Source organism: Necator americanus, chromosome I (assembly GCF_031761385.1).
Source record: "Necator americanus strain Aroian chromosome I, whole genome shotgun sequence".
Lineage (NCBI taxonomy): Eukaryota > Metazoa > Nematoda > Chromadorea > Rhabditida > Ancylostomatidae > Necator > Necator americanus.
Window position 1 is genome coordinate 15347419 of NC_087371.1, and position 15195 is coordinate 15362613.

Sequence of the window (15195 nt, forward strand, 5' to 3'; positions counted from 1 at the left end):
CCATACATCCTGCAATTTTGAATAACGCCCAGCGTATTCCTTGTACCTAGGGTGTTAGATACAAAGTTTCAGGAAAGTCACAACGTATCTAAGATTGGCAATGATCCCGATATTGTTCATCAATAAGTATGCCAAAGATACGCTTGAAACTTCTAGGATTTTCTGAAAATGTAAGTACTATGGATAATTTTCGAGACATTTTTTTGTTTTTCGCTGCGTATCACCTGACGCCACTACTCTAACGAATCTCATTCTAACGATTCAGTTGTTTAGAGGCTGGTCAGATAATAGAAGTAATTATTTACCAATAGTATTACTAATAAATTCAATTTTCTTGCCATTTTCCCAATTGAATTTATTGCTTCTGTAGTCTTTACGTTATGAATTTTTTTCCTCTGCTGAAGTAACGAATAGTCACAAAAAGACGTTATTTAATTACGTACGTGAGGAAGAATTTTTCCATGGCGCAGTAAAATTAGTAATTACAAGCCGCATCCTCGATTTTCGTACCGACATTGTTCCAAAGAAAAAGGAAAAGGCAAAAAAAGTAGTATCCTGATTGCGTTTACATGTATTGCGGATTCTCCTGCGTTAAAATGTCACTTTGGTCTCGCTACGGAATAAAAAACGAAAGCGATTGCATCGCGTGGTTTTTGACATATTTCTGCTTTGAATCGCAAAAAAAACGTATACGTTAAATTCCATACCACCACGGAAACTTCATCAGATGGATGTGAGTTTCGATCATTGTTACACTGCCTATAGAAAACCAGGATTAGCAGAAATAGCAAAATTCCATCTGTTGCATAAAGAAGCATAAAGAGACAATGGATTTGTGGACAAAACTTCATCTTGGACTGTTTGGACACTTTTGAATGCTAATCCTTGGGAGCCATGACATTTTCTGACTGGAGATAAGGCGTTCTTGGATCCTAACCTTATTATAACGGCGCTAAACCACCTATCTCTTGTAAGAAAGCTCCCAGAACGTGATTCGAGTGACGTGAAACGATCTTTCACCCCGCCTGACGTTTGAGAAAAGAAGTGGGTTGACTTCAAGTATCGTTATGTCAATGAAATGATTTGGATCTCTCAACGTAGCAGTTAATGGGCACCATTCACGAGTAACGAACTCGTGCTCCACCTCAGTCTCCCACTCCTGAGGTGGTCACCTTGACAACGGTGTCGGAAGCAGTTCTCAGCCGATGCTCTGCCATAGACCGTCCGGCCTGCAGTTGCTCTCCTACTTTCTCACCGTTTTGCTCTTCCCAGTCGCCTGCGTTTCTTCAATATCCGTGGCCTTCCCAATTTGTACAGTATGTGGGTTTTATGATCATTAATCATTAAGAATTGCAACATTTCGCTGAGGGAATTCATTGAAAAGCTCAAATTTTAGGTCTCATCGCCAGTTATGTGTTCGTTTATGCTCAGAATATTTTCCTCACCTTCTACGACGTTTCACCGGATGAGCTGATCATCAGGAGAAAGCAGGGTGAGTGACTGGTGTCATAATGATGGGTTTTAGAGGTTTTTCCCTCTTTTAGAGGGCAGAAAGAAAGAATGTCAGAGTTTTTCAAGGCTTTTTTAGAATATAGCAGCTGGTTGCCACTTTTGTCAGTTTTTTTTTAACAAAGTTTTTTTTTTGCGCAAATGAGAATTTCTTCCGCGGAATGATTTTTAGGCTGTATAAGAAGAAGAAAGAACTTTCCGGTCTTCGAGTCCCATAAAATATCTTATCTTTTGAAATGAAGTGAAAAATGACCTTTCCAGGAAGTTCCTACGAAGTGAATTATCGGAAGAGGGGGAATTTGTGGAGAGTTAAAACTGAATGGCTGTGCGGAAGTCTGTATTTTTGGTAACCCTTTCCGATTAGCGGAAAGGACCCAATTAGCAATTAATTGCCAATTATCAAATATTTGCTTTTTGTGTGCACTATTTTTGCTTCAATATCTTCTGCTATTCATTTTTCTTTGTCTTTTTTTAAATTTTACTACTATTAATTTGGTCTAGTAAGTTCTGAATTAATTTCTCTACACATCCGTTTTCCTTTTCGTCTTTCGATTTTTTTCACAGTCCAAAACGTTTCCAGTGTTCTTGGGATCGTTTGAAATGACAGCATATGGTACTTGGTGGACTCAGAGCCCGTATCGAAAAAAAAATTCTCCTGTTGGATAAATACGCTCTAGCGGAAAAATGTGCCTTAATTGGATACATTGCTATTCAATAAAAATTTGTTCGCGGACAAACGCATCTCGCAACGGGTAGTACGTTTCCATTCGTTTTAGCAGTGGAAATTTTTCAAACCAAATTATGAACATAAGTCATCACCACTCAAAAAAAAACTTACCGATGGTTTTGCTTCAATCGCATTTATCCTTCCAAAGACAAATTTATTGAATATCTCATCTACCTTATTGTTATTTTTCCAGGGATTAAACCCGTAGCATTTGATCCAAGACGACATACTCACGTTATTGAGCGAGGATTCTGCAACATTTGCCAAATTCATGTGTGAGTACCCACTGTTATAACTATTTTTTGAACAGGTACATTTTAAAAATTTAGAAATTGCAAACATTTGCAAACATTAATTAATACCGGTTTTTTTCCGAAGGGAATTTCTGTTTCTTTTCTGTTTAATAATTATTTCTAATCCTTTTTTTCTTTTGATCCTGGTGGACTTTCTAAAAAATTCATAGCACTGGTTTAACATATGTATGCTGTATGTGATGACTTTTTAAAGGCCTGCCACTTTTCCATACAAATATTGGAGCTCTTAATTTGAAAATTAATCACATTCGCGAGGGGGAATTCTCGCAGGATATTGAAGAATTTGCCTTAAGGAAGAGGAACAATCCATAATTTTTTTCTCTGAGAAAATAGTCGGGCCCAAAAAAAGACCACTAGACTAGGAAAGGACAATTTGTTTTTGAGTTTTTCCTCAAACTTCTAGCTCTCTGTTCATCCTTTTTCGCTGTCTAGGTGAATAACGTGCACATTCTTATAATATCGTTTATCTATCATCTATCTATACCTCAGTTTTGTTTAGTTTTCCTTTCTCCAAAGAAAATACGTCTTTGTATGTACAATTGAGATCCAACGCTGCAATTTTTTTTTTGTGCTTATATATGCGTCTTCGCTTATACAAGCAAAATATCTTTTATCCCAGAAATAATACATTTTCTGATCACTTTTCTATGGAATTAGTTCGGTGTCATTTTTTTCGTGGAAGTTTAAGAAGTCCAGGAAAAAAGTGTTGTCGAGAGTTGTGTTTGGCGGATCAGGATTATGGAAGGCATCAGTTATTAGCTGATCAACATTAGTGCAAACTTATCGACGTTCTTCTTACGTTCTCCACGCCCAGTTTTGAATCTTCATTTTCATATAAGAGCTCGAAACTATCAGTCTTACAATTAACAAATGAAACAATAAAAAGAATTAATTGGCGCTGAGCTAGTGACCTTTTTAGGAAAGTTTAAACGCTACAGTAACAGCACAGACACTAAGTTCAGACAGTTTCTTAGCGCTAAGATCGCCTTCGAAAGTTTGAACATTATTACAGTAACCAAACCTAGAAATGGTGTTAACGTCTGTAGACCTTTAATTTCTTTATTTAGGAAGGAAAAAACGAAACATTGTCGAAGATGCAACATTTGCGTAGAGGTCTTCGATCATCATTGTATTTGGTTGAACAATTGTATAGGAAAGAAGAATTATAGGTATGGAAAGTTGTCTGAAGATTAGTCGTTAGGTTTGTTTGCGATTGATCGAGAAGGAACGATGCTCAAGTGATGTGATCTTCCTCTGGAAAAGATTTTAGTGATGATTCGAAACTCGTCTTTGTTCGAAATTGCCTAAAATTTTTGTGAACTGTAGAAGAATTCCAGTAACTGTACAACACCGCTACTAACTTGTGTCCCAAAATCCGTCGCCGACGGATTAATCCGTCGCAAACCGTCGGAATTCTTGGAAGTGGCCAAAATTAAATTTTGAAAGTACCATTCGAAAGTAAATGAGCTGCTGATTTCAAATACACTTCGAGAATTTACTTTTGACAAATGTGTGGCCTGAAAACGGGCAAAGTTTCCTCAAGCCCCGTTAATTAGTTCCACACCTCCGCAATCCTTCCATTGGCATATCCCGCGGATACATCTCCATGGTTCATCTCAAGAAGGGGGTGTTCATAGGATTTCCGCTTATTTCTCGAAATTGGACAAAATGTTTATTACTTCCGTAATCAGGAGGTTATTTAGAGCATTTTGGTACCCACATCATATGTTGGTCCGAAATTTCCATTCTCTTCAGAAATTCACGAAAGTGGTCCATCGAAGATTAATAAAACGCCATGCTTTCCAAGCTGTGAAAAATCTCCTCGGAAATTTATCAGCAAACAACTTGCACTTGACAATAGTTTATATTGTAAGTTTCTAGCTTCGAAAATGTCTAGTTTTTTCCGGTGTCAAACTTACAACATTACTCTATTTCGTTATTTGGTCCAATTTTTGAACAGGTGTCAACGGCTTAGAATGAACGCTTAAGTCTCGCGATTCGGCACTTGCCTAGAACTCTCCTTCCTTTACGAGAAGTGAATTAGGCGCTAACATTGGATGAGAGCTAGACATGGTTTCCGAGTGACCAAATTGAGGAAATTTTCGTCTGTTTTCACAAAACAGAAATTTTTGCAGCCTCTATGAATTTTTTCAGTACCTCAAATACCCAGTTCTTCTCACAAAAAGACGCTCTTTCGAATGATGTTGAATTCACTTTTATTTACAAACTTCAAAATTTCAACACTGACTCCGCCCTCTTATAGAGCAGGCGATATTCTATAGCTGGAATGGTTATCGCGGCCCAGGCACGGTCTGCCAGGCATCTCACACCTTCGATAGGTGACTCCTCTGGCGATTCGGCGTCACAGAGAGACAATAATGTTTGAACATAAATGAACGGTGACGAGAATTCTAAAGAGTTCTTATTTGTAAAAACAGCAGTGATAATTTGAAACGGCTAGGAAGGAAAATGACTGACGAAACTAAACCAAGAAACAAAAAGAAAAGGAGAGGGAAGAAAAGGAAGAAGTGAATATTATTCGAATTGAACTGCAAGGCACGAAAAATTCAAAAATTTAAAAAGTTCTGATTTTTTCCTCCATAAAACGTCTTAATTTGTTACATGTCTGTCTTTTTCAGGATGTTTGTTTCGTTTGTTTGTATTTCTTTCCGAAAGCTTGTGAAATTGAAGTAGCTGTATGGTTCCGATGACTAAGAACTGTGTAGAATTCTCGTCACCTTTCATTTATGTCCAAACATTACTGTCTCCCTGTGACGAAGAATCGCCAGAGCAGTCACCTATCGAAGGCGTGAGATGCCTGGCATCATGCCTGGGCCGTGATAACCATTCCAGCTATAGAATATCGCTTGCTCTATAAGAGGGCGGAGTCAGTGTTGAAATTTTGAAGTTTGTAAATAAAAGTGAATTCAACATCATTCGGAAGAGCGTCTTTTTGTGTGAAGAACTGGGTATTTGAGGTACTGAAAAAATTCATAGAGGCTGCAAAAATTTCTGTTTTGTGAAAACAGACGAAAATTTCCTCAATTTGGTCACTCGGAAACCATGTCTAGCTCTCATCCAATGTTAGCGCCTAATTCACTTCTCGTAAAGGAAGGAGAGTTCTAGGCAAGTGCCGAATCGCGAGACTTAAGCGTTCATTCTAAGCCGTTGACACCTGTTCAAAAATTGGACCAAATAACGAAATAGAGTAATGTTGTAAGTTTGACACCGGAAAAAACTAGACATTTTCGAAGCTAGAAACTTACAATATAAACTATTGTCAAGTGCAAGTTGTTTGCTGATAAATTTCCGAGGAGATTTTTCACAGCTTGGAAAGCATGGCGTTTTATTAATCTTCGATGGACCACTTTCGTGGTCGAATGTTTAGCGTTGAATCGGCGAAAAAATCAACTTTTCCAGAATGTTCGTCGTACTATTGACGTCGATTGTATTCTTATCCGGTGGTGCAACAATTTTGGGTTTTATTCAGATGTTTCTCTGGATCAGCGATACTGATCACATGCAAGAAATTAACGGTGTGTTATTTCCGATCGCAGAATAGCCGATAGCGTAAAACATAGCTCGGTGAAATTGCCGATGTTCCGTTTTCTCCTGTCATAAATACCTGCAGGTTGTTTTCGGGAAGCACAGTAGGATCGCTAATTCTTCGACAGAAGACGAAAAAGACGCGAATCTGCGTCTTTTTTGTCTTTTTTCATAACTCGCCTCAATTTGATCTTTATTATAAGATCTACACATCAATAGATTCGCAGACGTGAGCTCTACCGATTGAATGTAATCAGAACTTTCAAAACCTATCAAGGAAACAGTTTCTGAGAAATTACCTGCGGGTAAACATTAACAAGGCTGAGTCCGAGATAAGTGCGCCCCAAGGATATATGATTTTTGACGTGAACATATTTTTCGAAAAGTGAAATGATGGTAACATATTCGTATGTCGTATTCTACATAATATTGCGTATTCTACATAATATTGCGAACGATTTGATATTTGATATGCAAGAAAACTATTTGTTGTAGGAGGACTTCATCTTTTGCTTTTCCGGCTCAACAGGATTTCCTGTTTTTTGCAGCTAAAATTACAACTTCGGCATTTTGCATTTTTTACTCTGATTTTTGGCAGCTCGTAAATCGCTAACAAATTAGGTTTGCCATCTGTAGGAACAACATAACAGAGAACAGTCCTTGTCGTATGAATTTTTCCGATTTCTTCTGTAATATGTCTCAGCTGCGGTCAGTTTTGAACCTGCAAAGATGTAGAACTTTTCTTGCGATTTTACAGAAGGCTTATTTTTGCGATTTACTGGAAGTTTCTTCAAATGGATATGTTCTTTCAAGAGAAAGAGATCTATTCAATGATGTAGTTTTGAAAAAAAAATTCTGTATCTTTCAAATTTTCATCACGAGCTACTTCAGCCTCTATGGAAGGTTATTGTCATTAGACACGCCGACCCGCCAGATACCTTAGGACACACTTCAGGCTACGGCTGTGTTACCGCATTGATTCTACATTTGAAAGCACCGAGGAGATCAATTCACATGACGAAACAACGATTTACACGCATATGATCAATGCATGATCAGTGCATTATTTTCGCATTTTGACGAGGTCTTCGTTTCGTTACTCCTATGAATGTGAATGAGTGTAAAAGGTTGCACTGTTGGGCGGGAAGTGATGCGAATTTGTAGATCTTTCGTGTTTTCGCTGTTGTTCTTGAAAACTAGCCTGCTCAGAAACTAAACTGTCTTTTCAAAAATAGGAATAATGAAAAGCAATGAAAATTCGAGAAAAAGATGAAGTTTTAGGCCAAATGTTCCCATTTGATGTCCCTCTGTGGCTATGGCTTCTTGCCTCATTTGTGTCATTCGCCGCTCATCTTGCAATCGCCGCAGTCACTGCACATCTACTGCAGTTCCACATAAAGCTGTGTGAGTTTCTGGAGATTCCTGTCTTTTATAAAGTGTATTTCTACATATCACCCATCCCCGAGTAGCTTCAACTCCTCCAACTTCCGTTCTTTTCTTTGCAAACGAAATTCTACACTCACTGGCAGCAGTGTGCTGAATCATTGTTAGCGAACGCTCATATATGAAATTTCGATATACGCGTCGATGATTCAACGCGTCCTACACAAACACCGGACATTTCCTCGAAAATACTAGCTTAAAGTATAGGATCTTCTGAATTTTTTCGTGAGCAAATAGAAGCGACGCGGCATGCGACCGGATTCTTCATGAGTTCTCCCGAGGCACGATCTTATAGACCGTATCAGTACCATTATTTCATGCGCACAACCTGTAACCGATAACATGACCAAACAATTTTAGTGTAGCGACCGTCACAATGAAATACGTCGTGACTTGCGCCCGACATAGCCGCGACGTGCGCATACGCTACAAAGTTTGGCGCAAAGATCAAATGTGTTGTCAAAAGTCTTGTATGAACTTCCCAACCTTCCCAATCATAAAACAACCGAACATTGCGAAAAAACTTTCTACTCACGAAAGGGACAACCTGCACAAACAACAGCAGTGAATGGACCAGAGTAAGGGAGATCAAGTCCAGAAACGATGAGACCTGCGAGCTGGTCCTTCCCGTTTTCTCGCGAACCTCGGTGAACACATGAAGGCGGCAACTATGGAAAGTAGAGATTATTTCCTTTATGGAAAAATAGGTTGTTGAGTGTTCATTAGATCCTACGACATGGCATCGTATAATAGCTCCTTACAAAACGCAATGATAACAAAGTTCTAGAAAAATGTTGAGGATACAGGATTAATTAGCTTTTCCGTCGGCTGTTTATTTCCTCTCTACATAGCCCCCATCTCATAATTTCCGAACTTGTCTTACCCGTTTCCAGATACAGTCGTATCTAAATTTATTGATTATTTTTCAGGGAAGAAAGGCATGACCACTTATCGATTCATCACTGATCAGCGACAGAGGAAGGTGAAAATTGGTTTTTTCCGCAATTATTTCCCTGTTGGCACCTCAGTTTAATCTCACTGTTCTCTTTCAGACAACGGTCTCCAGAGAGACCATTTCAGCGCAAAATGAAGAAGCCATTCACCACGAGTTGAAAGAGGAGCATGCTGTGGGGAAGTTTGGAGGTAACGAGAACTCTCTTCTGAAGATTTTCGAAACAAAAATCTTGTAGCATCACCGTAAATTCTCGCTTATGACGTCGTTATTCCTCAAAACATAAATTTTCCTCATAATCTCTCCTATTCTGGATTTTTTTCCTGTTCATTTTCGTTCATTAGCGAGTACACGGTAAGAGTAACGCATGGTTCATGTATGTATCATTCGCCCTCATATTTTTGCTCATGAGGGTGATCCATCGAAGAGTCATACTTTGAAATTTGAATTTTTTTTTTCTGTGGCTGTGCAGAGAGTCGGCGATTTTTTCCATCAACCTCCTAAAATAACAACTTTTGTCTTATAGTATGTAGCTTGAGCAACAAAATACATTTGTCATCTCTAACGTTTAAAATTATCCAGCGAAGCCTTAAAATACGAAAAATGCATTCTGTCGTTGAAATTTAAGAACTTTTGTCCCACGGCTGTACAGTGCTTTTTGTTCTGTCCAGTCAAGCAACTGTTGAAAGTTGGATTAGAAAGATTACAAGAAAAAGAAGTCTCTTAAGGAAACAGCAAGAAAACACAAGAGAATGAAAATGAATAAATAAAAAATGTAAATAGGTGTGTGAGTTGAGCTGGAAAAAGACGATCTCGTTAAATGCTCGTTCTTAAAGCTTCCACAAGACAGCTATTGTTTTCTTTTCAGACACATTGACTCCAAGAATAGCTGACGTTCAGCAGCGGTTGCCTTCACATATGCAAACCGACGCAAATATGGAGAAAAGGTTTGGTTTGTTGATTTTTAAGAAGTTTTCTTCAAAACAATATTGGGCTAGAATAAATATTTCGGTCTTCATTTGTAATTGCAATTCTTTAAATAATTATTTGCATTCATATCTCTGGTTTGCTAAAACTTTGCCGGTCTGGGTGAATTTTCGCGTAAAATTTCCAAAGAAGCTTCGCCATTTTCCCCATGTCCCAGATCTCCTCGTAAACCACCACTTTTAGAAGTGCATATAGAAATTGAGACGAATTCCATGTAATCCACATACTTTTTTTCCAGAAGTGCAGGTAGGAATTTGGGCGAATTCCGTACTTCTACTTCCGCATTTTTGTAGCTCGGCAAATTCCTGCTGGAAATCTCGCCTGTCATTCATCATCAGCCACGAAATTTGTCTTTAAAATGCATTTTCGCCGCTCACTTATTAATTGACTTATTAATTTAATGTCATTTCCTTATGACAATTATTTTTTACTACTTCTTTTGTTTTATTTTCTAGTATTCTTCTTTTTTTATTTTCTTTTACTATTTTTCATGTAATGACTGCGGTTCTCCTTTTTATTGAAATTTTGTTTTTTTTTCTGGTTTTTCTCAAATTTCTTTTAACAACTTCTCCTGCTATCAAACCGGAGTTTCTGCGAGACTCATTTGAAATTTTTTGACGTAATTAAATTTATTTAAGTATACATTACAACATGGAAAGATTAATTCTAGGGATGCTAAGGGTGCAATTATCCTCGCACCCGCCACTGAGTTGGCCAGTTGGCGTTCCAGCAAAATTTATGAGATATTTTCGCAAATGAGGCGACTCCCGTAGCTATTTTAGTATAAGAGAAATTATGGAAATTGTTAATGCATGGGGAATTGGTGGTGGAAGTTTGTTATTTATTCATCGTGTGTCACAGCACAATTAAACGAAAAAGTCCTGGTCGAAAAAAAAATGCAAGGAAACAATTTTCTGCAGAATTCCACTTAAGTTCGACAGGTTTTATTCGACTTCTTGGATTTGCGTTGGACTGGGAATTGCAGATCCCACCCAAGGCCGTACTTCTCCATGGAATCACGACGTGCTCACAAATCGAACTCGATCGAGCCGCGTATCGCCGGCGAGCCGTAGCCGACTGCCGCTACCTGCCCGACAGGTGAGTAGTGTAGGCGGAACTTCGTCAAACAACTGACGACCGCTTTTTGCAGGAGATCCGGTGCAGCCGCCGCCTCCATCGCCGAGACTTTTCACTTGCATCCACGAAAAGTTCACGAGTATCCTTCCGCCTTTTATTCATTATGAGCTTTCAATAAATTGCATGGTTCTTTCTCTGAATTTCTTTTAAAATTATGGTTGGTCCAGAGGTGGAAATACTATAGTAGCTCTTCACAACACAAATGTTGCGCTCAGACGAAGTTTTCCAGATCTCTCACGTTCACTTCGCGATTTCGGCACCGCAGCAGCCGCATCGCTGAAGCGCTTAAGGTTTTTTTCTTCGAATCGCATCGATTCTCGACGTCTTTTCACTGTACTACTACGGTTATGAGTAATCTTTCCGTAATTGGCGAGCTATTCATGGTTCGGCCGTCGTTAAGTTCTACGCACCTTAAGGATGTGTTTCACAGTTACTTTTCTAGAACAATGTTTCATTTATTGAATTTTTCTACTATTTCTATGAAGGCTTTTAATTTTCCTTTTCATCTCCTTATATATAAGAAATTTATTTCATTGTTACGGGAGATCTTTATTTTGTGCCAAATTCTCCTGAAACGCTCTAAGTACAGTTTTCGTGTTGTCAGTTACAAAGGATCTCAACCCATTTGTTATTAACAAAGTCATCTTCCTTGCATTTATTATTTTCATTTATTTTTTTTATTTTGATTGCTTTTAGTACTTCCATTTTTAATAGTTGCCTACCTATCACCAACTTATTGAATGCATACTAAAATATGCGTATATTACTCAAGCTATGTATGTATAATTTCGTTCTTTATTTTTCGTTCTGTCTTAGTTTTTTTTAGCAATATTTTTTGTTGAAGCCACTTCTATTGGGTGTTAAAAAATGTGGTAACTGGATAGGAAGAACATAGATTCCAAGTTTTGCTCTTCTGCTGGAATCCGGGGCTAAACTGCAATTAATCTTGTAGTCACAGTAACCGGTCGTTTCCAAGATTGGCGTTTTATGGATTTTACGCAGTCATTTGAAGAGGTCCCTCTGGATCTGTGGCAGCGTTTTCAACCTCGATCGTGTGAATCCTCTCAGGGTTTATCAGCAACTATTAGCTCCCGCCTTTTCTCCCGCTCCTTAGCCTAACCAAAGCCCCTCTCATTATTTCAGTGACGGCATCACCGTTCGACTAACTGCGCCATTACGTCTTGTTCTTGTGGACTTGCACGCTGTTTAGTGTTCATTTTTATGATCGTAGGTGAAAATGTGTAAGCACAGCCGAGAATTTGAGACTTGTCTTCTCCTAACTCTCCTTTCTCAAATTCTCTTTTCTTCTGTTGTTTCATTTTTTATGGGAAGTTGTTAAGGATTTGTTAAGTTTTTCACTGAACCTCCCTCTGAAAGGAACAAACAACAATTTTCTTTGGTTGCTGACCTAAGAAAAGTGAAATCTGTATCAATATGAAACAACTTGCTTTTACAAACTGACATACAACAGTGTTGAAACTTTTTCGCGGAAAATTCTCGAATGAGTAGTCGGGATGGTTTTTCGGATGCACGTGACACGTGTTTGCTCCAGTATTCACCGCTCGAAGTACTCCAGATGTTGCTCATCTGATTCTGGCATCGCGCAGCAAACAGTGCTATGGCTGTTCCCGTAACGAAACGATTTCTTTGTTCCTAGGCACGCTCTTGTCTTATTTGAAACAATAACTCCCAAGCCTCCGATTGGGACCATTCCAGTTAGAATTCACGGTAGCTGGACCCGATGACCGACGCGCCGATGTTGACTTTCCCGATTGTATTCGCTCTTTTTCATTTATGAAAAGGAATCTGTCGTATCAAAAATGCGAGGAAGTATCAGTTTTCCAAGTTCTCGGTTCGGGAAATTTTTTTTGTAGTATAGTATGTGGCTATCTGATTAATTTGGTGTAGTTTCGTTTAGTGAAAATATACCCTTTGGATTTACGATGCATTAACTCTTATATCTGTCTGGAGAAGCGTTTTCTGAGATGTTCAACTCTTTTCTGAAGCTCACTGTTTCCTTCTTATCTGGCTCCTCTTCTAATTTTTGCTGAAGAAAAATTTATTCATTGCGTTAGCCCGTCGTAAAATCTGACATTCCAGAAAGGTCCATCCAAAAAATCAATTTTCAAGTGGATTAAACAGATGGTTGAGAACAAGATGGTTATCACTTCTATCTCCCTTTTTCACATGGACTTTTAAACGTTGAGCAATTTCTATCCTCGAGAAAGTCTCTACTAGTGCGTAGACCGTTGGCGAACTATGAAATAGACGTTGAAATTAGTTCTTTTTTCATCATTTTGCTCAGACAATCGCTGATGAAAATCATCGTGCAGCAAAAGAGCATCTGTTTTCAAAGATTCGGAACATTTTTGCTTCAAGGGAATTTGTAGCAAACGTTTGGGCGCATGTTTAGTAAGTCAAAAGCACTTTTTTGCCGAAACTAAAATATCGTTTGAGTATCGGCTGTCCCAATGAACAATCCAGCGCAATCGATCGATCCTTTACAACGACATCACATCCTGAAATCTGTAGAAGATAAATATCAACCTCTGTTTTCAAGATATTGGTTGTAAATCCTATGCACTTTTCCTGCTACGAGCATACAAATAGACGCTGAACGAGGAGCAGCTGTTGCTTTGGAAAAATAAATTTACACGTGAACGCGATTCTTCATTTAAAATATAAACAGTTTGGTGAAGCTAGAGTTAATAAGTTCTATTAATTACCGTAATCGAGCGGTGAGAGACCTTTTTTGTGCCTTCTGATGGAATTAATGCGAGATCTCCAGAAGCCGGTTGTATGTGGTTATTCCCATTACATCTTAATGTGGGTCTATTGATTGATCACTGTAATTATTTTCATTACTAATACGTGTAATATTGTTGTTTAAAAAAACGGCAGGAAACCAAAGAAATACGTTTAGAAACACGAAAGTGATTAATTATTCCAGTGGTTTCTTCCTCAACAGAGAGGTTAGCCGATGTTCTCGTCATCTTTTAAAATCCATGTTCTTGTCATCTTTTAAAACCTAGTAGTTGAAAAATTGACTACAACAAAGACTTTCGATCTTTGCTTTATATTTTCTTCCGTCAGTTTATAGCGGTATTGAACGTTTTAATGTGAAACATGACAAACAGCACAGATAATTCTCCTGGATTTTTGGACAACCGCCAAATACTCCTCTCACACAAGAACGTGCTTTTTTTTCTTATCTTCTTCTAGAAGACCTCCTTCATCAACTTTAGAAACTGGATGCGCACACAGTTGGTTTAGGCGACCACAATGCATTTCATATAAAAATCAATCATTTTTCAAAGCGTCACAGAAAATTGCGCCGCTCGCGCTGTTCACCCTTTTTCGCCCCGTAGCGATAAAGGGAACCGAGGCAATGAATTATAGATAATTATCTCCTAGATGCACTTTTCCAAATGCAAATGCGATGCGTTGTTGAAAAACTCCTCAAAACGCTCCTTACGAAACACTTCAGATCGTGTTATGATCACGAAAATGCTCCCTATCCCCGACGAACAGCGAGTGTGCTCTCAAAAATTTCGCGTTGACCTCAGCTGATCGCTATCAGCGCCCCGGATCTCGCCGCAATCGCGCTCGGCCTTCGTGCGCCGTCCATTCATCATTCGATATGGCGTTTTCTTTTTTCCATATGAATCAATCATAACTCGTATTTTATAGGAACTTGAATGCGATTATATAGCGACTGCGATTTCCACTATCAATCGCGCCGTGATCGATCGCAGTTTTAGTTTACGGCTCGGTTCTTACTGTATCTTTACGTTAATCAGACTTTTTTAAAATTGACATAGCACTGTCTCGAATAAGAGTTTCAAATATGCTTTTTGACCATTCATATTTTGAACATTCGTTTCGTTCATGCGAATCTCGACTTGATTGGATCGGGACTTGGGTTTTTGAGTTTTTTTTTCTGGATTTATGCCCATTTGCAGCGGCAGAAGTACCATCTATGCGCTTCGAACCTGCTATGAGAAACCGGTTTTATTTCACCGACCTAACATCGTTCGGAACCGCATACATTTTTTCTGTGATTGCACTACATTCCACCAAGAGTGGGAGGACGGCTGGTGCCAATGCATAGCATTTTTTGTAACCTACTTCGGTGACTTGGTGGGGTTGGAAAGTGTGAGGGTCTATACATAAAATCCAGAACAACGGATCCAGTTGTTAAATCGTCTCTTCTTAATTTTCCACGGGAGACAAAAAACTAAAGAATTTCTTTTCTTGCAAGCTTTCTTGCGCTTATTTTCAGTGCACTTCTCCGACGATCCTTGTTGAACTAAGCTGGCTGAAGTACTCTAGTTCTAACCAAACATTTCTTCTATTTTGTGTCGAAAAAATAAAGAGATACAACTCCGTGGAAGTTTCTATGAATATGCAAATACTTTCAGCCGATACAGTCACATTAAATATTATCTCTCGGGTCTTTTTTGCATTTTGGGTCTTTTCGGGACCTTTCTTTTCTAAAAACTTTTCTATCAATAAAATCGTTTCTTACCCCTACAAGGTCCCTTCGAATGTTCCTTAAAAATAACTAATTATATGAAAGA

At 38.6% G+C, this 15195-nt stretch overlaps 1 protein-coding gene across 1 annotated transcript; it reads left to right on the forward strand.

Annotated features, from left to right (window-relative positions):
- Positions 1 to 1205: 1205 nt before the first annotated feature.
- Positions 1206 to 10722, forward strand: RB195_005640 (uncharacterized protein; the record flags this gene model as incomplete). The annotated part of the gene is made up of 10 exons (XM_064178267.1): positions 1206 to 1320; positions 1397 to 1492; positions 2430 to 2511; positions 5971 to 6086; positions 7378 to 7500; positions 8469 to 8521; positions 8592 to 8682; positions 9360 to 9438; positions 10412 to 10576; positions 10629 to 10722. The coding sequence occupies 10 exons, from the start codon at positions 1206 to 1208 to the stop codon at positions 10720 to 10722; spliced, it is 1014 nt and encodes a 337-aa protein (XP_064035335.1).
- Between the last annotated feature and the right edge of the window lie 4473 nt (positions 10723 to 15195).